At 43.2% G+C, this 22,526-nt stretch overlaps 1 protein-coding gene across 4 annotated transcripts in view; it reads right to left on the minus strand.

Annotated features, from left to right (window-relative positions):
• The window catches only part of LOC117364044 (cytosolic phospholipase A2 zeta-like), a 120,057-nt gene that overhangs the window by 90,535 nt on the left and 6,996 nt on the right, over positions 1-22,526 (minus strand). For 2 of the 4 annotated variants that reach the window (XM_033952803.1, XM_033952802.1), the window contains exon 2: positions 8,239-8,311. In XM_033952803.1, the coding sequence (XP_033808694.1) occupies positions 8,239-8,311 (73 nt within the window). Of the gene's footprint in view, positions 1-1,597; positions 1,979-8,238; positions 8,312-22,526 lie in introns of those variants that run through there. The other 2 variants (XM_033952805.1, XM_033952804.1) reach the window with 2 other exon arrangements.

The raw sequence follows: 22,526 nt of genomic DNA on the forward strand, positions 1-22,526 counted from the left end.
ATTTATAAACTATAAAGAGTTTTACCTCATGCAAAATTGTCATTTCTTTAATAAGACATTAACTATTTTTTCTGTGGCCCTCCAAGTACCTACAAATCCAAAATGTGGCCCTGCAAATGGTTTGAGTTTGAGACCACTGGTCTACAGGCATTATTTTGAAAACATGCTCCCATGCAATGCCTCACCCCAAATCGAGTCACAAGTATACATGTAATGGAAACCTCTCTAGTCAGATTTGCAGAGAGCAATTTTCAGATAGCTAATCTATATGGGTAAATTGCTTTCAAAATGACCTCTTAAACGGTTTCTACACTTGAACAAGTTGTGAGGAAAAGAGCCAGAGGTTGTACCAATAAGTCCTGTCTACAATACCTTATGGTTTGGGTAAACTTTAATTTATGACATTTTTTTGCTCACATACCTATTCTCCCTTTCTTTATTATAGAGATAGTATCAAACCATAAAGACTGGTTTTCAGCCCACTGCCATCTGTATAAGTTTTGCAAATATACAGTGAAATAACCGGTAAACATATATTTTTGAATACATGCACACATATCATTAGGGCCACATATACTAAAAGGTTATTCCAATTTATGTCTATGAGAAAATATTAAGTAAATGTGAAGGCCCATTTTAGATCACTGAAATTGGAATTCAGTTATCTAGGTAGGGGTTTGCTCAATTCTCCCTGAATTTTACAAAAGGCTCTGCTGAATATGGAGTCTCTGTAAAATAGTAAAGGGTGTTGACAAGCATAAAGGCATTCGGTAGCTATCCAGCAAGAAGAGTGATTTTAAAAATAAGCACACTAAGGCCTCCTTTTACTAAGCTGCGATAGCGTTTTTAGCGCATGCAGAATTTTAGCACGCACTAAACCTGTGCTACGTGGCTAGAACTAACGCCAGCTCAATGCTGGCGTTAGGGTCTAGTGCGCGTGGCAATTCAGCGCGCGCTAGAACCACTATCACAGCTTAGTAAAAGGAGCCCTAAAAAGTGTGCTACTGTCACTAATTCATCATGCTCGATAGAGGGTTCCAAATCAGGTCCTCCATCTCTTATAGGGGCCAGTGTGGGATAAAGCAACCCACCCTAGCCCCCTAATCTCTTCTCAGCACAATATCACCTTTCCTCCGGACTGTGTAAAGATCACCATTCACCCCTCCTCCCCAGCATCCAGTATAAAATTCCCCACCTGTTTTCCATGGGCACTAGTTAGGGACAGGAATGATTCAGGACATTCCTGCCCTGATGGTGCCTGAATTCAAAATTGTGCCTCTGACTGCCTGGCAGTCAGATAGGTTTTGAAAATTGAAACATTTTGTAAAGCATTTTGAAGACTTGAAATGTTTGGAAATTATATGGAGGAAAAGAATGATAATAACAACTAGTGGGAATGTGTGGCACAGTGGTTACAGCTACAGCCTCAGCACCCTGAGGTTGTAGGTTCAAATTCCATGCTGCTCCTTCTGACCCTGGACAACTCACACACCGTATTTTTCGCTCAATTAGACACACTTTTTTCCCAAAAAAAGTGGGTGGAAATTAGGGTGCATCTTATAGAGCGAATACCCAAAGTGCGACCCCCCCCCCTTACCTTATTCTAATGCGGCCGCCCTCCCTCGCTGGAAGCGGTGCACAAGGCAGGCCCTGACATTCTTCCTCCTCCCTGACGCCTCCTGCGCGTACCTTTTTTTTAAAAAAAACTTCTGGACGCGGCGCCTCGCTGAGAGCGGCGCACCAGGCTGGCTGCCTGATTCCCACCGCTTCCTCTGAGAACTGCCGGCTGATTCCTCTTCCGTTCTCTCGCGTAGCGGCGCATCAGGTTGCCTGCCTGGTCCTGTGCCACTTCCCGCGAGAACTCAGTTCGCTGAAATGTTCCACCTGCTGTTCACACCAACATCAGCACCCTTCTGACTTCACGTTCTGGTCCCGCAACCAGGAAGTGACGTCAGAAGGGAGCAAAGGTTGGCACGAGCAGCAAGTGGAAGATGCTGCTCGCACCAGTGAACGTTTAAAGAAGTACATGGGCGGGGGTGAGGGGGGTGAGAGGAGGAGAGACGCCAATGTCCCCTGCAAAGATGGCGCCTGGGGCTGTCCACTCCACCCCCCTCCCCTATTACACCACTGAGGCTATACAATCCTCCTGTCTAAATCTCACACACACTGAGGAAAAACCCAACAGTTACAAATTACTTTATTCTAAACAGGTCAGCCATTTTTCCGCACTCTCTTCCAGATATATTATTCTATTCCTTCAAATTTTGAATGTAATTCTTGTTTTAGTTTGGATGTAATCCGCCTTGAACCGCAAGGTAATGGTGGAATAGAAATCACTAATGTAATGTAATATGTTTGTACAGGCTGCCAAATTTGTTCAAAGTTCTGAAAAGTTCTTTAAATTCTTGCCATGAACTGTTTCATGTTGATAAGCTGAGCCAGTTTTCATGATCCATTCCTATTTCATTGAGGGAAGGGCATCTTTCCATTTGACCAAAATACACAATTTTACAGCTAAGAAGAGGTAATTAGATAACTCGTATCTTTTCAAACAAGTACTCTGTAGATTACCATCAGCATCCAATTAATAGGCATTAAAGGTTTTGTCAGTTTATGACTTTCCTTAATCACCTCCTCCCAAAATGGTCTCAATCTAACACAGTCCCATATGTTTAATAGTTCCCTTTTCCTCATGTTCTCGTCAGCAAGAATAGTGTTTACTGAATATGTGAAGTTAGGACGGTGTGAGAAACATCCTGAAAAGAATTCTATATTGCTTGTATAGGTGTGTTAAGCAAGTAGTAATTTTCCTGGTGTTGTTCCATATTTCTAGATCAATATCTGAAGTCGAGTTCAAAAATTCTTAATTCTTCTTTCTCAATGCACCCAGAAAAATCACAATGATAATTTATAGTGATATCATGATTATGTAAATCTTAACCAAAAATCATGGGCCATCAAATCAAGAGAGAATTCCTATGAGTGTTGTGTGCTGTTACCGCTGCAGCTGGAGCAAAAAACCACGCTACGGTTTTGTAAAAGGGGTGGGGGTTATTTATTTAAAAAATATTTCTATCCTATTCCAAATATTAAGAAGGTTTGTTATAGAAGAATTTTAGACAGTTTTATTTATTTAAAAAATAACTTCTATCCTGCACCATCTACCATTCTGGGCGGCTTACAATTCGAATTACAGTTCATTTATTTATCGGTCTAGTAAAATTTGTAATTCTATTCCTGAGCAAACTCGAACTCTTCCAGAATATTTCATGATTCGCAATGCTTAGAAAATGTACTTCTTTGATATGTGGGTCAGTAGAGTGGGCAGACTTGATGGGCTATAGCCCTTTTCTGCCGTCATCTTTCTATGTTTCTACAGATTGTGATTTTACAAATGAACTAAGGCCCCGATTCTATAAGAGGTGCCGGGATCAGCAGCCACTCACAAAAGCCGTGCCTATCATATGCAAATCATGCAACAGTGCTGTTTATAGAATCACAACCATGTCACAGATAGGCATTGGAAACGTAGGTCAAGGTTTTCAAGGCCTACATTTCCAGTGCCTATCTGTGACAAGAATTGCAACTACATACGAAGGCCCTACCAACACCTAAGGGCCCTTCTGGTGTTAACCAAGCCTATTTTACCCTTAGGCACTGGTAGGCACTTCTGTAGTCATGGTTCTGTTTCTGTTTGTGGAGGTACCATCTTTTTTTATTTTTTTACGACTGTTTACTTTTAAACAATGCATTCAATTATCGTGTTGATTAATGGCAATTAAATCAATTAAGTTAGGTGGCGATAGGGTGGCTCTTGTAGAAACCTGGCCTAAATGTTTTTGTATTTCATATCATTGTGACCTGCTTGGAATCCTTGTTGATATAGGCAGGATATAAATATCAAGAACAGAACAGAACAGACAATTTAACTGGTCAAGAGCCATTTCTGGCTGGTTAAATCACTTTGAGCATTGATCCAAATATTTTTATGAATGCTTATTTTGTATGCTTCCCCCATAAGACCCCCCCTCCTCTTTTTCCAAAAGGATATAATTGCCTCAGAAATAATTTCTCCTTTGCATTCAAGAAATGCTCCAACTGGAACAATGAAAAAACTGCAGGGAACTTTTACGTGTTTCAAGAATTTCCATTCTAGTTAAATAAAATCTATTACCCTAATCATACTATTCTCTTCTATTCATTTAAATCTTTCTGAATATTCAACTCTTGGGCCATAGCGGTATTAAAAGGATTGTCAAGGAATCAATGTTCACTCTCCTAAACATTAGGAAATGCTCATTTTGATGGCTTCTATGTATGTACTATAATAATAATAGCTTTATTTATATCCCATCATACCTTTTCAGTTCAAGACGGTGTACAGTAAAGGAGAGGTACAATGTGGATACCATGGGTACAGGTATCAATACAAGTATAGGGGAATAGTATATGTCATTTTTAGTATAGGGGAATAGTATATGTCACAAGTATAAGGGAATAGTATATGTTACAAGTATATGTCACAAGAATAGTATATGTTACAAGCATATGTCACAAGTATAGGGGAATAGTATATGTCATTTTAATCCTCCAGGTCCTCAAAGTTCATGCAAAGAAAAGAATAAATATTATTTTCCATCATTCAAATCCATCTTGGGATACTGAATGGTGTCTTATAACCATCAGCTACAAAAATGGAGAGCCTTCATCTCATGTTCTCTGTTTGTAAAGACTTGGCTCACTGAGATGGGCAGCTGTAGAACATTATGTGTGCTAAAAAAAAAAAAAAAAAAAACTGTTCCCACCCATTATTCTTTGATCTAGTGATTAGGACTTTGTTTTGGTAAGGTCACCCTAACTTTTGATGTAACTGATTAAACTCCTCTTTCATTTATTTGTAGTTCTGATAACAGGGTGTCTCACAGTAAGAAAAAATTCAGGGTTGTTAAAGAGCAATATATAGATAGGAAGTGCGCCAGGAATGAATCATGTATCAGGATATGCCAATTGGAAGAGAGAGGTTTACAAGGTTACCCCTGGTGGAATTCTGCGCAGCACAGAATTTACGCAGAATTCCCCATCCATGCAGAATTTTGCACAAACTTTCTGTTCCCATCCCCTCTTCCTCCTTCTACCCCACGTGGGCCTGGCCTCCCTCCTTACCTCCAACCGACCTCCCACAGCGCTGCAGCTGTCTGGCAAAGGCAGCGCTGTGAACAGGCTGCTTGTGGAAGGTCACACTAGGGCCTTCCCTCTGCCGCTTCACTTCCTGTAGACAGATAGATGATGCAGCAGAGAGAAGACCCCGTCAGGGCCGGCCACAAGAAGCCTGTTCACAGTATCTGATCTCACGGGGGTAGTTGATCAGTCAGAGAGAAGCGAGATCCATATGGGGAAGGGGAGGGGATGGGAGCATGGATGTTGGGCCACAATTTGGAGGGGGGGCAAAGGAGAGAACATGAATGCTAGGCCCGAGGGGGGTAGAGGGGATATGGATGCTGGACTGCAAACAGGGAAGGGAAAGGAGGGGACATGGAACTTGGACTGAAAGTGGGAGGGCGAGAGGAGGGGACATGGATGCTAGACCTGCAGGGGGGGGAAGGAGAGGGGAGGGGACCACCATCTGTTGCATCAGTCACTCTATTTAGTGGAAGATTTGATCAAATTTGAATACTTTATTGTATCTTAATAAACATCATGTCAAGATCATTGGACTCCATAGTTTAAACCCACAACCCCAGGGTGCTGAGGCTGTAGCTTTAACCACTGTCACATTCTCCCCTTTGATTTGCAGATAAATACAGCTCTTACCTTAGTTAAGTCAAGTACAAAGTGATCGAGTGTTTTTGTTCTACATGTGCAGTTTCTCTTTCAAAATGAGCATGTAAGTCCACAAGCTCATTTTGGGGGGGGGGGGGCTTGGATGTTTTCTGTTTATTTTGGGACATGTACAGTACGTCTCTGAAAGTATTTGTGTTGTGCTGATAAGTTCTCAGCCCATCCAACAAAGATGGGGCAGTCTCCATCGAGGGCTATACACTTTGTCCAGCGAGTTTCCACTTTTTTTGTTCAATACTTTTCTGACAGAATGAAAAAAGTGGAAACTCGCTGGACAAAGTGTATAGCCCTCGATGGAGACTGTCCCAACTGAGGTTAGCTCAGCTGAGAACTTTTCAACACCCCTTCATACATTGGACTGTTTTGGGGCTTCTTTTTCAAGGTAATTGGGTGGAATTATAAAAAAGTATCTGGCAACACTGTTAGAGAGGAGGAGACTTTACTGGGAAAGGAATGAGAAATTGATAGGGAAGCAGGGAAAATAAAGGGTAGACATAGTATAACCAGGGATAAAAGTTTAAAAGTTACTTGAGTGTGAAAAACAGGGTTTAAAGAAGATTTTGAAGGGTTTTTGAAGCAGAGAGGATATGGAATGTAAGAACTGTGTTTTTTCCTATTTTGAGAAGTTTGATTTGTGTATTTTTTTTTGTATTGGTGCAATTTTGGTATTCTTTTGCTGATCTCCTGCACAGGTTTGCTGTCCTAAGGCAGGATTCACTAAACATCCAAACCGTGCACGATCCGTTTCCTATTGTATGCCGGGCGACTGATTCAGTAAAGGCCTGCATGCAAATGGGGACGATCGATAGCATGCCCCCTACCCACAGCCAGAGCAATCCACGCTCATGCGCACACCCTTACAGTAGTGACAGGAGAAGCAGCCTCCTGCGAGCAGGCAGGAGACATGGGGCAGAGCAGGGCTTCTATGGAGCAGGAAAGTCGGAAAGACGTTTTCGATTGGTCTCCAACAGTCGCTTCTTGGGTTGAGCGGCCAGCCCAGTCGAATCCGAAATTTTGGGTAGTGAATTGGGTTGCTGTCCAATTTGCATGCATTTCACCTCATTTGCATGCAAGGATTCCAAGCGGATTGCAGGAGAGGTAAGTGAATCAGGCCAGAGGGAAATTTGATAGTTAAATGGTCGCAAACTGATCGGTACACGATTGGTTTGCTTAGTGAATATAGCCCTTAGTGCAGAGATCAGCTGTCTGAACATTCTGTCAGATTTGACAGTTGGGAGGATGACTTGGATCTGTGTGCAGGTAGTTTGGTTTTTGTGCCTTGTGAGAAGGTAATTATAGCTGGTTTTATTGAATTTTGAATAGGAATTGGAGGTTTTGGTTGAAGTTGAGGTTTGATATATAGATTCTGGTATTTATCCAAGGGTGAAACATTTCTTTCTGGCTGATGTGAAGAATAGTTTAATCTGTGAAACTATTTGATGCTAGAAATAGTCTGTGAGAATCTTGTGAGAATCTTCTGGAAAGTGTTTTGAGAGATTCTCTGAGTAACAAATCTGTGGTTCTGATTTTTTTGGAGAAGATTATATGAGAGATCCTGTGTGAGATTCCTGTGTAATGTTGTGAGAGAAATATTGGTGAAGCAAGTTTGTGAACTGCTTTTGAAACCTGATTTCTGGAGAAATTTTCAGTCTCTGTGTAATAAGTCTGTGGTGCTGATTTCTGGAGAAGTTAATGAGATGTCCTATGACAGATTTCTGTGGAATGTTGTGAGAGACTATTAGTGAAGCAAAGTTGTGAAACTGCCTTGGAACTCTTTTTCTAGGAATAATTTCTGTAAAGATTTTTGGGATTTTGGGAAAAGATTTATATGCATGAAATGTTTACATTACATTACATTAGTGATTTCTATTCCGCCAATACCTTGCGGTTCAAGGCGGATTACATAAAAGTTTTCAGAGACTACATAAAAAGTTTACATAAAAATTTACAGGAATAGCATAAGAGATGTCATAAGAGTTACATAAGAATTATCAAAGAGTTGTCGTTATCTTAAGGTGATAAATGTTGGTTAATAAGAATTACCAAAGAGTTGTCGAGATCTTACAGTGGTAAGTGATGGGTAAATAGAGGCATTTTAGCAGAAGTCTTTAGGTACCAGAACAAAATATAAAATACAAAACCAGTTTAGACTGGTTTAGCGACGATTGGATTTCTGACCTTATGCACAAAACGGCTCACTGTGTGGTTTTGTGCACAATCGCCCATTCTCCAATCCAGCCATGCAAATAAGGTTATTACTCCTGAAATGCAATGTTAACTACCGGTAGTAGAGCAATTGATGCTCTAACACGGCTTCCCAATGCACAAAAAAAGTGATCGCTTTTAACATGCCATACCTTATGTTTTTTTAAACAGGCAACAGGACAATGAGTGACTTACATAGGTCTGTGGTCCTGATGTTCCTGGCTCTCAGGATTTTTACACTCAGGTTGTAGAATGGGTGTGACTCCCACTGGGAATAAAGAAAAAATCTTGTTGATAAAATCTGTTGCATTGCTCCCTCCTCCCATACCAAAGGAGCAGAACAGTCAAGAGTGGTTTGTCAACACTTCTTTTAATGTATTCCTGGAATTTCTCCATATACATGTCTTTGAAACTAAAGTTGAAAAACCAGATCTGACTCAACTGATTCTGATAACCTGGAGCTAGTAGTGACCCTAAACTGACCAGGGCGTGTCATGCTTCTGTTCCTGGTGTAATCTTCTACAGTGTATACTTAAGGCGTTCTCTGCTACAACTGAAACAGAGGGAACTGCAGAGCAAGCTGCCGTATAATAACCAAGAAGTTTGAAGAAAGCAAGATGAGAGATGTTGAATTGTGATGCAGCGTTTCTGATGAAGGAAAGCGTTTGCTTGTAGAATATCTATTTGTGCCCATATAAACTGCCCATATAAGCTGGAGATGTGTTGTTTCCAGATTGGAAATTAAACTAAGGGAAGAGAGAGTTGTCATTTGAATTTAATGGAGGGTTAATAAGTCTTGCTTTGATGGTGCAGAGATGAATTAGTTATCTAAATGAAGAAATACAAAGGTTCCTTTCTTCTTAGATATAGTAGGATGTGACAACCGCTAAGCACTTTGGCCAGGATTCTATAAATGGTGTCGGCGGCTGCCTTATAAACTGCAATCGATCTCTTGTCTATCATGTGATGGTGCCATTTATAGAATTGCACTTTCAGGAAAGATAGGCACCGGAAATTTAGGCCATGGTTTTCAGTACCCCATCCAAAACTTCAGAAGTGATCAGTGGAGTGCCGCAGGGCTCGGTCTTGGGCCCGATTCTATTCAATTTATTCATAAGAGATATGACGCAAGGACTTAGTGGAAGGGTATCACTGTTCGCCGATGACACCAAACTTTGCAACATAGTAGGTAAAAGCATTTTACCTGATAATATGATGCAGGACCTACTGCTATTGGAACGATGGTCAGCAACTTGGCAGCTAGGCTTCAATGCTAAAAAGTGTAAGTAATGCACCTGGGTAAGAGAAACCCGTGCAGAACTTATGTATTAAATGGTGAGACCTTGATCAGGATCACGGCGGAACGTGATCTAGGGGTGATCATTAGTGATGACATGAAGGCTGCCAATCAAATGGAGAAGGCTTCCTCCAGGGCAAGACAAATGATGGGTTGTATCCGTAGAGGTTTTGTCAGCAGGAGACCTGAAGTCATGATGCCGTTATACAGATCCATGGTGAGGCCTCATTTGGAATATTGCGTTCAATTCTGGAGATCACACTACCGGAAGGACATGCTGAGGATCGAGTCGGTTCAGCGAATGGCCACCAGGATGGTCTTGGGGCTCAAGGATCTCACGTATGAAGAAAGAGTGAAAAAATTGCGGCTGTACTCACTGGAGGAACGAAGAGAGAGGGGAGACATGATTGAAACGTTTAAGTACATCACGGGACGTATCGAGTCGGAAGATGATATCTTCTGTCTCATGGGACCCTCGACCACCAGGGCATCCGCTGAAAATCAGGGGAGGGAAGTTTCATAGCGACTCCAGAAAGTACTTCTTCACCGAAAGAGTGGTGGATCATTGGAACAAACTCCCACTGGAGGTGATTGAGGCCAGCAGCGTGACAGATTTTAAGAGAAAATGGGATACTCACGTGGGATCGCTAAGGGAGTGAATTCAGGGGGGCGGATACTTGAAATGGGCAGACTTGGTGGGCTATAGCCCTTTTCTGCCGTCATTTTCTATGTTTCTATGTTTCACCTTTTATGTGAATCGCACCTACGGAGGCACTTTACAAGTAGAGTTATCAGATGTCTGGATTTTTCCAGACATGTTCTCCTTTTCAAGGACATGTCCGGGGGTCTGGATGGCTTTTCAAAACCCGGCAATTTGTCCGGATTTTGAAAAGGTTCCTTGAAATTGTGTCGGGCAGGGGGGCATCCGCACATGCATGGATGCCCTCCTGCCCGACAAGAGCAGGCAGCGAGAACAGGGCTAGGGCAGGATTGGATGCACAGCTAGGGCATAACAGGGCGGGCATGGGTGGAACTGGGCGGGCCGGGTCTAGGGGGATCCAGATTTTACTAAAGTAAAATCTGATAACCCTATTTACAAGGAAGAGCTGTGGCTCATTGGTTGAGATGCTGCCTCTGAACTCAGAGGTTGAGATCAAATCCTGGTGCTGCTCCTTGTGACCCTGGATAAGTCACTTAATCCTCCAGTGCCCACCACTTTGAAATGCCAAAGGCAGCATACAAGTCCCCATTCCCTAATGCCAAGTCTACAGTGGCTAGGCATCATAAAGCACCTCCATAGAAGCAATTCTGGTGCTGTTTTTTTAGTCACCTGCAGGTGCCTATATTTTTCTTTTAAATGTCCTTTTTTTTCTTTTTAAAAAGTGTTTTCAACTTAAGTCAGGCACCATCTGGGTGCTGTTTAAAGACTCTGGGCGCTGAAGAAAGGCTAAATGGTAGGATTTCGTTATTGAAAGTGGTCGTTTTGAAAGGTGAAATATGAGTGCAAGCCTCTTTGAGATCCAGAGATGTTATCCAGCTGTTTTGAGCTAAAGTGGTAAAATGGTATGGAGAGAATACATTCTGGATTTTTTCTTTTGATGAAACAATTTACTGTATATATTCGAATATAAATGCATCCAAACACAAACCAAGGTGACTTCTCCCCACCCCTCTCCCCCCAAAAAAAGAGGAAAAAGGTTGACTCAAATATAAAATGAGATTAGAAATTTAGGTGATCCTGGTGAGAAAGTCTACAAAGACTAGACTTCCTTGCCATAAGTTTTAACACAACTTTTTAAACTTTAAATATTTTTTATTAGAAACAAATACACCATTTATTCAAGTCTATTCTTCAGGACAGGTAAAAAGGCCCAAAACATAAAATCTTCAAGCAAAACACTGTAGTCTAGTCTGAATAATCTTCTTTACTTTCCATGACTGAGTTCTAGACAGTTTTTTTTTAATTTAAATGAGATTTAAATCATAAATCAAGAACAGGCAGTACAATACAGCAATAGTCCTCTCGTATCTCAGTGATTTTTAAATATATTAAAATGTTTCCATTAAAAGAAAATGGGTCAAAATTTCTGTGCATCACAGACCTGTTGACTCATAGTTCACTTAAAGAACCTTATGAGAAAAGTCGGATTCTTTAAAAGAAATAAACATTTTCTAGTGCTCACATAGCCTCGATTTACAAGATCACTGGAAAAGAGCACTTACCGGTTGGTACAGGCCCTTTCCCAATGAATACTGGCACCATTATCCTGCATATCCACCCCCCTCCAGTCAGCAGCTTACCAGTTGGTACAGAAGCAATCTCCTGCCGTGACGCTGAAGAAAGCGACAACCACCGACAGTGTATGATGAAGAGTTTCTAGGGAGGAGCATAGGGAGAGGAGAGATATTGAGGTGCTAAAGAGTGAATATACTTGTAGGTTATAAGAGGAGTTGAACTGTATGTGGAAGTGGATGGGGAGACAGTGAAGTCACTCGAGGAGAGGGGTGATGCGAGCAGAGTGACTCTGGTGAAATATAAGTACTGCAGCATCATTTTGAATGGACAGAAGGGGAGAGAGATGGTTACACGGGAGGCCAGTGAGAAGCAGGTTGCAAAAGTCTAGGCGAGAGTTGATGAGGGAGTGGATAAGGGTTTTAGAAGTGTGCTCAGAGAGGAAAGGTCAGATTATCCCAGGACAAGCAGGCAGCATATTCCCACACATGGGTGACGTCACCAACGGAGCCCCGCAGCGGACAGCCTCGAAAGCATCTCGCTTGAAGATCTCGAGCTCTCGATTGCTGCATCGCGCATGCGCGCGTGCCTTCCCGCCCAAACTAGGGGGCGCATCTCCTGAGAGGATCCTCAGTTCAACGTTTTCCGCGGAGCCGAGAAGACTTGTCGACTTGGTTCCCGTAGCGTTGTGCCTTCTCTTCACCGCGGCTGAGTACTTTTTATTGTTTTCGGTCGCTGTGTTCGTAATTGTATTCCTTATATTTTATTTCTAAAAAAAAAAAAAAAAAAGATACATCTTTTTGTTTTCTTTAGCGTCGGATTAGTAGATTGAGGCCTAGGCCTCTCTTCTCCGTTCTCGACACGGACTTTGTCCTATCTATGTCCCGGCCTGTTACCGGGTTTAAAAGGTGTTATCAGTGTGGTAGAACTATTTCCATCACTGATCCACATAGTCGGTGTATGATCTGTCTTGGGTCGACTCATCGCCCCGAAGATTGTATTCGCTGTCTCACTCTTCAACCTCGTGCTTTTAAACGCCGCTGCGACAGATTTTTGGAGCTTTTTCCTCGTATGGAGCCCGAAAAAGCTGTGGCCTCGGTCGAGGCATCTGTAAAATCCTCGACTCCGGGTCCAACCTCGAGTACTAAAGCCTCGACCTCGCCTCCTCGACAGGCCTCGGCCTCGAAGACCTCCGGGTCCTCGGCCTCGAAGGCCTCGACGATGTCCTCGAAGCCTGGATTGGGGGGTAAGTCTCCTGCTTCCTTTTCAGGTACCATCTCTAAGAAGCCGACAGAGTCTACCTCCATTCAACCTGGGGCCCCAGGTTTGACTCCGTCTTCCAGACCTTCAAAACGTGCTTCCAAGTCCAGGGAATACTCTCGATCGAGGTCGCCCTCCTTGGAACGCACGAGACCTCCTGTGACTCCGAGTCCTTTGGTCTCCGTCCCCATGTTTGAGGATATGCTGAAGTCAATTCTGACTACGCAAATTTCCTCAATAGTGGCTCAGTTGGTACCGATCTCGACTCTGTCTGCGCAACACCAGCCTGAGCATAAATCGGCACCCTCTCGGCGATCTCCTCGTCACAGGTCTCGATCCAGGGTTTCCTCGTCAGACTCCTCGTCTGAACATGGAGCTAAACAAGCATTGCCTCGATCGAAGCACAGGTCTCGATCTTCGAAGCTTACCTCCACAAAGAGCTCGAAGCATTCTGATATTACTTCTAAAGCTCATACTACCATTGCCTCTTCAATATCGTCGAGGCATTCGAGGTCGAGGACACCACCTTCGAGGCATTTGTCTCGAGAAAAATCTCCTCTTACTAAACCTCGTACTCCGCGCACTTCTCCGACTCGGAGCCTTAAGCGGAAACATTCAGCCACTCCTCCTCTGACAGGCAGTGGAACATCTTCCATCACTTTACATCTTGAATCTGAGCCTCTATCTCAGTATTCACGCGAGGCTTCTCCATCTTTTTCAGTGACACATCGTTCTCGTTCTCTTTCTCCTGAGGAAGCCTCGACCTCGAAATCTGCTTCTTTTGCTAAATTTGTCTTTGACATGGGACAGGCTCTTAATATTGATTTACATTCTGATTCAAAATACACGCCTGAATACCTTGCGGATATGGAACTTTCTCATCCTCCTAAGGAGACTTTACGTCTTCCCATGACACCGGTGCTGAAGCAGACGTTTCTACGTAACATGGAGACTCCTTATTCTGTGACAGCTATTCCATCAAAGCTGGAGTCTAGGTATCGTACTGTTCCATGTAAGGGGTTTGAGAAATCCCAACTTTCTCATCAATCCCTAGTGGTGGAATCTTCCCTGAAGAAGGCTCACCCATCTAAGGTGTCTGCAACAGTTCCACCAGGACGCGAAGGGCGTACTATGGACAAGTTTGGGCGCAGACTTTATCAAAATTCTATGATGACAAATAGAATTTTGAATTATAACTATGTCTTTACTTCATATTTTAATCATTTTTTGAAGCAGTTGTCATCTTTTTGCCCAGACTGGCCCAAAGAACGCCTTTCTGAATATAAAAACATTATTCAATCTCTGTCTCAGTTACGTCTATTCATGTTGCAAGCATCTTATGATGCTTTTGAGCTATCCTCCAGAGTCTCGGCATTTGCAGTGGCCATGAGACGTCTTGCATGGCTCAGGATTGTAGACATGGATCCCAATTTACAAGATCGTTTAGCAAACCTGCCGTGTCAAGGTTCTGAGCTCTTTGATGACTCTATTGAAGCAGCTACTAAAAGGCTTTCTGAGCATGAGCGTTCCTTCGCCTCTCTGATTCGTCCGAAACCAAAACCTTCTCTGACTAGAGCTTACAGACCTCCAGCTCGTCGTTACCCCATGAAGTCTACACCGGCTTTTTCTAGGCCTCCACCTAGACGGCCACAGCAGCAACGTCCTCAAAAGCCTCAGACACCTGCTCCAACCAAAACAGCTCCGTCTTTTTGACGGTCCAGTGATGAGCATTCCAACCTCTTTACATCCAAATTCCTCCCTACCAATCGGAGGTCGTCTTTCCCTTTTTTCATCTGTCTGGGAAACCATTACATCGGACCTTTGGGTCCTTACGATCATCCGAGAGGGATACTCTCTGCGCCTGCTTCAGGTGCCTCCAGATCACCCTCCAAGAGAGTGTCTTTCCAGTTCCTCGCAACTCCCTCTTCTTCTTCGGGAGGCTCAAGCTCTTCTTCACCTTCGAGCAGTGGAGGAAATTCCTCCTCACGAACGCAACCAGGGGTTTTATTCCAGATATTTCCTGGTTCCAAAGAAGACGGGGGATTTGCGACCCATACTGGATCTACGAGCTCTCAACAAATTTCTAGTCAAAGAAAAATTTTGCATGCTTTCTCTCCCGATTCTGTACTCCCTCATGGATCAAGGGGATTGGATGTGCTCACTGGATCTCAAAGAGGCTTATACTCACATTCCTATTCATCCAAATTTTCGCAAATATCTCAGGTTCAAGGTGGGGAACCTTCACCTTCAATACAAGGTTCTTCCTTTTGGCCTAGCAACCTCTCCTCGGGTCTTCACCAAGTGTCTGGTTGTGGTAGCCGCGGCTCTTCGAGCCCAAGGGTTACAAGTTTTTCCTTACCTCGACGATTGGCTTATAAAAGCCCCTTCTCTTTCAGGGGTTACGCAAGCGACCCTTCAGACTATTTCTTTTCTTCAAAGTCTGGGGTTTCATATCAACTTCCCAAAATCTCAGTTAGTTCCAACTCAATCGATTCAATTTATTGGGGCGGTGTTGGATTCCATCCACATGAGAGCTTTTCTTCCTCTCAATCGACAGAATACTCTCTTAAACCTTTGTCATCATGTAACTTCCCTATCAACTATCAGAGCGCGTCAAATGATGGTCCTTCTCGGTCACATGGCATCTACAGTACATGTGACTCCTTTAGCAAGACTACATCTTCGCATCCCTCAGTGGACTCTGGCATCCCAATGGCAGCAAGCTCTAGATCCACCTTCTCGCCATATAACGGTGACGCCTTCTTTAAAGAAGTCTCTCCGATGGTGGATGCTCTCTTCAAATCTTTCCAGAGGTTTGCTGTTTCACCATCTTCCTCATCAGAAAGTTCTCACAACAGATTCATCCGAGTACGCATGGGGAGCCCACGTAGATGGTCTCCGTACGCAAGGATTATGGACGGCCACAGATCGTCGATGTCATATCAATCTGTTGGAACTCAGAGCGATATTTCTGGCTCTCAAAGCTTTTCTTCACATCCTTCACGACCAAGTAGTTCTTGTTCGGACGGACAATCAAGTAGCAATGTATTATGTCAACAAACAGGGGGGAACGGGTTCCCTTCCTCTGTGTCAGGAAGCTCTGAAGTTGTGGCATTGGGCGATTTCACACAACATCTTTCTTCGAGCCGTTTATATTCAGGGTATTCAGAATTGCCTTGCAGACAAATTGAGTCGTCTGCTTCAACCTCACGAATGGACGATCAACTCCCCCACACTTCGTCAAGTATTCAACCGATGGGGGACTCCTCGGGTGGATCTTTTTGCGTCACCCAACAACTTCAAACTTCCTCTGTTTTGTTCCCGCATCTTCTCCCCTCTTCGTCTCGAGGCGGATGCGTTTCTACTAGACTGGAGGAATCAGTTCCTTTACGCCTTTCCTCCTTTTCCTCTGATTCTCAAAACTCTGGTCAAGTTAAAGTCGGATCATGCCACAATGATTCTCATAGCTCCTCGGTGGCCCCGACAACATTGGTTCTCTCTTCTCCTGCAACTCAGCATCAAGGAACCTCTTCTTCTGCCAGTTTTTCCTTCTCTGCTCACTCAGAGTCAGGGATCCTTACTTCATCCAAACCTGCAGTCTCTTCATTTGACAGCATGGTTCCTTTCCACCTGATGGATTCTGCTGAATTTTCTCAGTCTGTTCAGGATGTTTTTCTGGCTTCCAGGAAACTGTCCACTCGTCAATGTTATAGACAAAAGTGGACCAGATTTTCTTCTTGGTGTTCCACTCATAATCTTCAGCCAACTTCTTCTTCTTTGGCTTCTGTTTTGGATTATTTACTTCATCTATCCCAGTCGGGTCTCCAATCCACATCTATTAGAGTTCATCTTAGTGCAATTGCTGCTTTTCATCAGCCTTTAGAGGGGAAATCACTCTCGGCACATCCTCTAGTTTCTCGCTTTATGAAAGGTCTTTTTAATATCCATCCACCGATCAAACCTCCTCCTGTGGTATGGGATCTTAATGTGGTCTTGGCTCAACTGATGAAGCCTCCCTTTGAACCTATTGACTTGGCTCATTTTCGATATCTTACTTGGAAAACTGTTTTCTTGATTGCTCTCACTTCAGCTCGTCGAGTTAGTGAGTTACAAGCTTTGGTCTCGGATCCACCTTTTACTGTTTTTCACCATGACAAGGTGGTACTCCGTACACATCCCAAATTCTTACCTAAGGTAGTGTCTGATTTTCATATCAATCAATCTATTGTTCTTCCCGTATTTTTTCCTAAGCCACATTCTCACCCTGGTGAGGCGGCTTTGCATACTTTGGATTGTAAACGTGCGTTGGCTTTCTATCTTCAACGTACTCAACCTCACAGAAGTTCTCCTCAACTTTTTATTTCTTTTGATCCAAATAGATTGGGTCATCCCGTTTCGAAGCGTACTATCTCCAACTGGTTGGCTGCGTGTATTTCTTTCTGTTATGCTCAGGCTGGTCTTCCTCTACAGAGTCGAGTAACGGGCCATAAAGTCAGGGCTATGGCGGCTTCGGTTGCTTTCCTCAGATCAACTCCTATTGAGGAAATTTGTAAAGCTGCCACTTGGTCCTCGGTTCACACTTTTACTTCTCATTATTGTCTGGATACTTTATCCAGGAGGGATGGCCACTTTGGCCAATCTGTGTTACAGAATCTTTTTTCTTGAATTGCCAACTTCCCCCCTCCCTTTTGATTTAGCTTGGAGGTCACCCATGTGTGGGAATATGCTGCCTGCTTGTCCTGGGATAAAGCACAGTTACTTACCGTAACAGGTGTTATCCAGGGACAGCAGGCAGATATTCCCACAACCCTCCCACCTCCCCTGGTTGGCTTCTTAGCTTGGTATCTGAACTGAGGATCCTCTCAGGAGATGCGCCCCCTAGTTTGGGCGGGAAGGCACGCGCGCATGCGCGATGCAGCAATCGAGAGCTCGAGATCTTCAAGCGAGATGCTTTCGAGGCTGTCCGCTGCGGGGCTCCGTTGGTGACGTCACCCATGTGTGGGAATATCTGCCTGCTGTCCCTGGATAACACCTGTTACGGTAAGTAACTGTGCTTTTTGGTGATGTTATACAGAAAGAAACAACAGGTTTTAACAATCTGATGGATCTGCACAGAGAAGGAGAGAGAGGAATCAAAGATGATACCAAGGTTGCAAGCTGACGAGATAGGGAGGATGAGAGTGTTATTCATTGAGATAGTGAGTGGGGAAAGAGGAGATGTCGGTTTGGGCAGAAGGATAAGTAGTTTAGTCTTGGCCATGTTTAGTTTTAAGCGATGGCAGGACATCCAAGCAGCAATGTCAGACAAGATCTCTTAAATCTTCTGTAAAGACCAGAGCAAAGAACTCATTCAGTCTCTCTGCTATTGTTTTATCTTCCCTGAGTGTTCCGTTTGCTCCTTGATGATCCAACAGTCCCCTGGACTTCCTCACAGGTTTTCTGCTTCTGTTGCTTCTTAGTTTCTTCATTTGAATCATTTAGCCATTCTTTAAAGCCTCTTTCACTTCACCTTTGAATCATGCCGGCTGTCATTTGCTCATCTTTCTACCTTTGTTAATACGAGGAATACATCTTGTCTGGGCCTCCATGATGGTATTTTTAAATAATGTCCATGCCTGATTTATAGTCCTAACTTTTGCTAGCTTCTTTTTAATCATTTTCCTCATTTTGCCCTTTTATCAAGCTGCATTAGTTTTTTATCACGAGTTGCTACGATAAAAGCTCTGACGCTCATAGGAATTCTAAGAACGTTGGAGCTTTTACCTGTGATTTAAAAAAACCCTAACATAGCTTGATAAAAGGGAGTCTTCATCATAGTTGCCCTTTTGAAAATTAAATGCTGCTACAGTAGATTTCTTTAGAGCCTTCACTCCAGGTATCAGCTTAAATTTGATCATGTTATGATCACTGTTTCCAAGCAGACCCAACACTGTTACCTCTCATGGTATGCCCTGCATTCCACTAAGGACCAAATCTAAAACAGCTCCCACCTCTTGTTGCTTCCTGGACCAGTTGCTTCAAAAAGCAGTCATTTATAATGTCTAGGAATTTTACCTCCCTAATGTAATATTTATCCAGTCAATATTGGGGTAACTGAAATCATTCCAACATTTCATTAAGCTTTGGTCTGATCTATGAAGCAGAACTGAGGTCTTTTTCTCCACTTTTCATAGATTTGGGGTGAGAATTTTAAGATTGGGCCAGGGAGTTGGCTTCTATAACCAAACTGGAGTGTATTGATATTGCTTAATAGAATGTTGGATTGAATGTGCTTATTCTCCTAAGATAAAGTGGTAATTGAAATCACCCATTATTATACTGTTGCCCAATTTGCCAGCTTTCCTAATCTCTGCATACATTTCTTCATCTGTATGTGCTCATCCTGTCCTGGGAATTTTCTTCACACTTCTACCTCTAACCCTCTGTTGTAGTTCCTTCCTATTTCTCCTACTGTAAACCGCGTCGAGCTCTACAAATGTGGAGATGATGCGGTATACAAACCTAAGGATTAGATTAGATTAGTATAGCCCCACCTGTATATTCCTTCCCTTCACACATGGAATTTCTATCCATAAGGATTCCACACAGCTGTCTATGTCATGATTCAATTCCCTCTTTAACATATAACTCAACATACCCCTCCTCCAATTTGATCTACTCTAGTAAAAGGGGTTATAGCTGAACTGCTTCAACTAATAAACAATCTGTCAATCAAATCAGGAAGGATTCCGGAAGACTGGAAAGTGGCGAATGTTACACCGATCTTCAAGAAAGGTTCGAGGGGAGATCCAGGAAACTACAGACTGGTGAGTCTGACCTCAGTACCGGGAAAGATGGTAGAGGCACTGATAAAGGACCGCATCATTGACCACCTTGATGGACACAATCTGATGAGGACCAGCCAGCACGGCTTCAGCAAAGGAAGATCTTGCTTGACGAACTTGCTGCACTTCTTCAAGGGAGTTAACAGGCTGATAAACAAGGGTGACCCAGTCGACATTATATAACTGGATTTTCAGAAGGCATTCAACAAGGTCCCGCATGAACAACTACTTCGAAAAATTGCGAGCCATAGAATCGAGGGTGAAATACTCAAGTGGGTTAAAAACTGGTTGGCAGATAGGAAACAGAGAGTGGGGGTAATGGACAATACTTGGACTGTAAAAGCGTCACGAGTAGAGTGCTGCAGGGTTCGGTGCTTATATCTGTGCTCTTCAACATATTTATAAACGACCTGGAAATTGGTACAACGAGCGAGGTGATAAAATTTTCAGACGATACAAAGTTATTCAGAGTAGTGAAGACACAGAAGGATTGCGAATATCTGTAACGTGACATAAACACGTTCGAGAAATGGGCTGCGATATGGCAAATGAGGTTTAAGTGGATAAGTGTAAGGTGATGCATGTCGGTAACAAAAATCTTATACACGTATACAGGATGTCCGGTGCAGTATTTGGAAGACCCCCCAGGAACAAGACTTGGGAGTACTGATTGATAAGTCGATGAAGTCGTCCGCACAATGCGTGGCAGTGGCAAAAAGGGCAAACAGAATGCTAGGAATGATTAAGAAGGGGATCACAAACAGACTAGAGGTTATCATGCTGCTGTACCAGGCCATGGTACGCCCCCCACCTGGAATACTGCATCCAGCACTGGTCCCCGTACATGAAGAAGTACACAGTACTACTCGAAAGGGTCCAGAGAAGAGCAACTAAAATAGTTAAGGGGCTGGAGGAGTTGCCGTACAGTGAGAGATTAGAGAAACTGGGCCTCTTCTCCCTTGAAAAGAGGAGACAGAGAGGGGACATGATCGAAACATTCAAGATAATGAAGTACTTAGTAGATAAAGACAGGTTGTTCACCCTCTCCAAGATAGGGAGAACAAGAGGGCACTATCTAAAGTTAAAAGGGGATAGATTTCGTACAAATTTAAGGAAGTTCTTCTTCACCCAGAGAGTGGTAGAAAACTGGAACGCTCTTCCAGAGGCTGTTATAGGGGGAAAAACCCTCCAGGGATTCAAGACAAAGTTAGACAAGTTCCTGCTAAACAAGGATGTACACTGATAGGGCTAGTCTCAGTTAGGGCGCTGGTCTTTGACCAGAGGGCCGCCACATGAGCGGACTGTTGGGCATGATGGACCACTGGTCTGACCCAGCAGCGGCAATTCTTATGTTGTTATGTTCTTAGCGCCTAACACAACATAGTAAAAGGACCCTTATTACTGTACCTGAATGTAACTTGTCTTTCCTTATTACTTATTCTACCCCACTCAGGATTTTACAAACCTCTATCATTCAGGTACAGTAATAAGGGTCCTTTTACTATGTCGTGTTAGGCGCTAAGAACATAACAACATATGCTGGGTCAGACCAGTGGTCCATCATGCCCAACAGTCCGCTCATGTATCAGCAAGTAGCTCTGTCTTATCTACACAATGACACCAGCTGTTGGCCAGATGGTATACAATACTAAGAAATAAACATGATATAGTTTAAGCAGAGCAAAGTAACTTAGAGTATTCATAAACAACTAAGTATGGTTCGGCATGAGAGACTATTTAAATCAGGTAGCTGAATATGGATTTACATATTACAAAGAGAATTAAGGTTTGCAGACTTCATGAAGTGTTTCTGAATGAATGGAGAAGCTAGAGACCTATATTTGGTAAATAACATATCACATGATCAGCCATCAATCATGATGTATCTTATGGTCCCCTTCCTTGGCTCTGATCATACACCTTACAAGGGGTACCTCTTTGCAGCTTTAAAGAGGACCTTCCCTACACCTATAGGTATGCAAGTAAATCTAGCCTTACAGACATTTATATTATAGCCTGTTCTGGTACCTTACCAATCACTGCCCAGGTTACATACTTTTCCTAGCAGTTCATTCAAGGATGGATGCCTTTAGTGATTCAAGCAATCCAAGAAGCCTGAATCACTGGTTAGAAAGGTTTGCACATCCAAATACACAAAGGGGGTAATTCTATAACAGTATGCCTGTATTTAGGCATCTGCATAAAACATAAGAATAGCCTTACTGGGTCAGACCAATGGTCCATCAAGCCCAGTAGCCCGTTCTCACAGTGGCCAATCCAGGTCCCTAGTACCTGGCCAAAACCCAAGGAGTAGCAACATTCCTTGCTACCGATCCAGGGCAAGCAGTGGTTTCCCCCCTGTCTTTGTCAATAACAGACTAGGAAATTGTTCAAACTTTTCTTAAAACCAGCTATGCTTTCCGCTCTTACCACAACCTCTGGCAATGCGTTCCAGAGCTTAAGGGCTCATAATCGAAACAGAAATACGTCTAAAAACCGGCCTAAATCGGCACTTGGATGATCAGTAAAACAAGTCGTCCAAGTGCCGATAATCAAATCAGGTTTTAGACGTATCTTAAAACGACTTAGGCCTTTTCAGTGCTGCTGTATGCCCAGAGCTAAAAGGGGCGTTTTAGGAGGACTGGTGAGGGTGGGATTTGGGTGGGATGTGGGCCGACCTAGACTTAATCATACTGTAAGTATAACCAAAAGTTTAACGAGGCTGCCCAGAAGGAACTTATATGTAGCAACTTAGGCAATTGAAAACCAGGTCTAAGTGCCCAGAAGGTCTCCAAAGTGACCAGATATGCAAACACAAAGTACAGTCCCCCACACATTCTCCCAGTGATCACTGACCCCCCCCCTCCAA

Source organism: Geotrypetes seraphini, chromosome 7 (assembly GCF_902459505.1).
Source record: "Geotrypetes seraphini chromosome 7, aGeoSer1.1, whole genome shotgun sequence".
Taxonomy (NCBI): domain Eukaryota; kingdom Metazoa; phylum Chordata; class Amphibia; order Gymnophiona; family Dermophiidae; genus Geotrypetes; species Geotrypetes seraphini.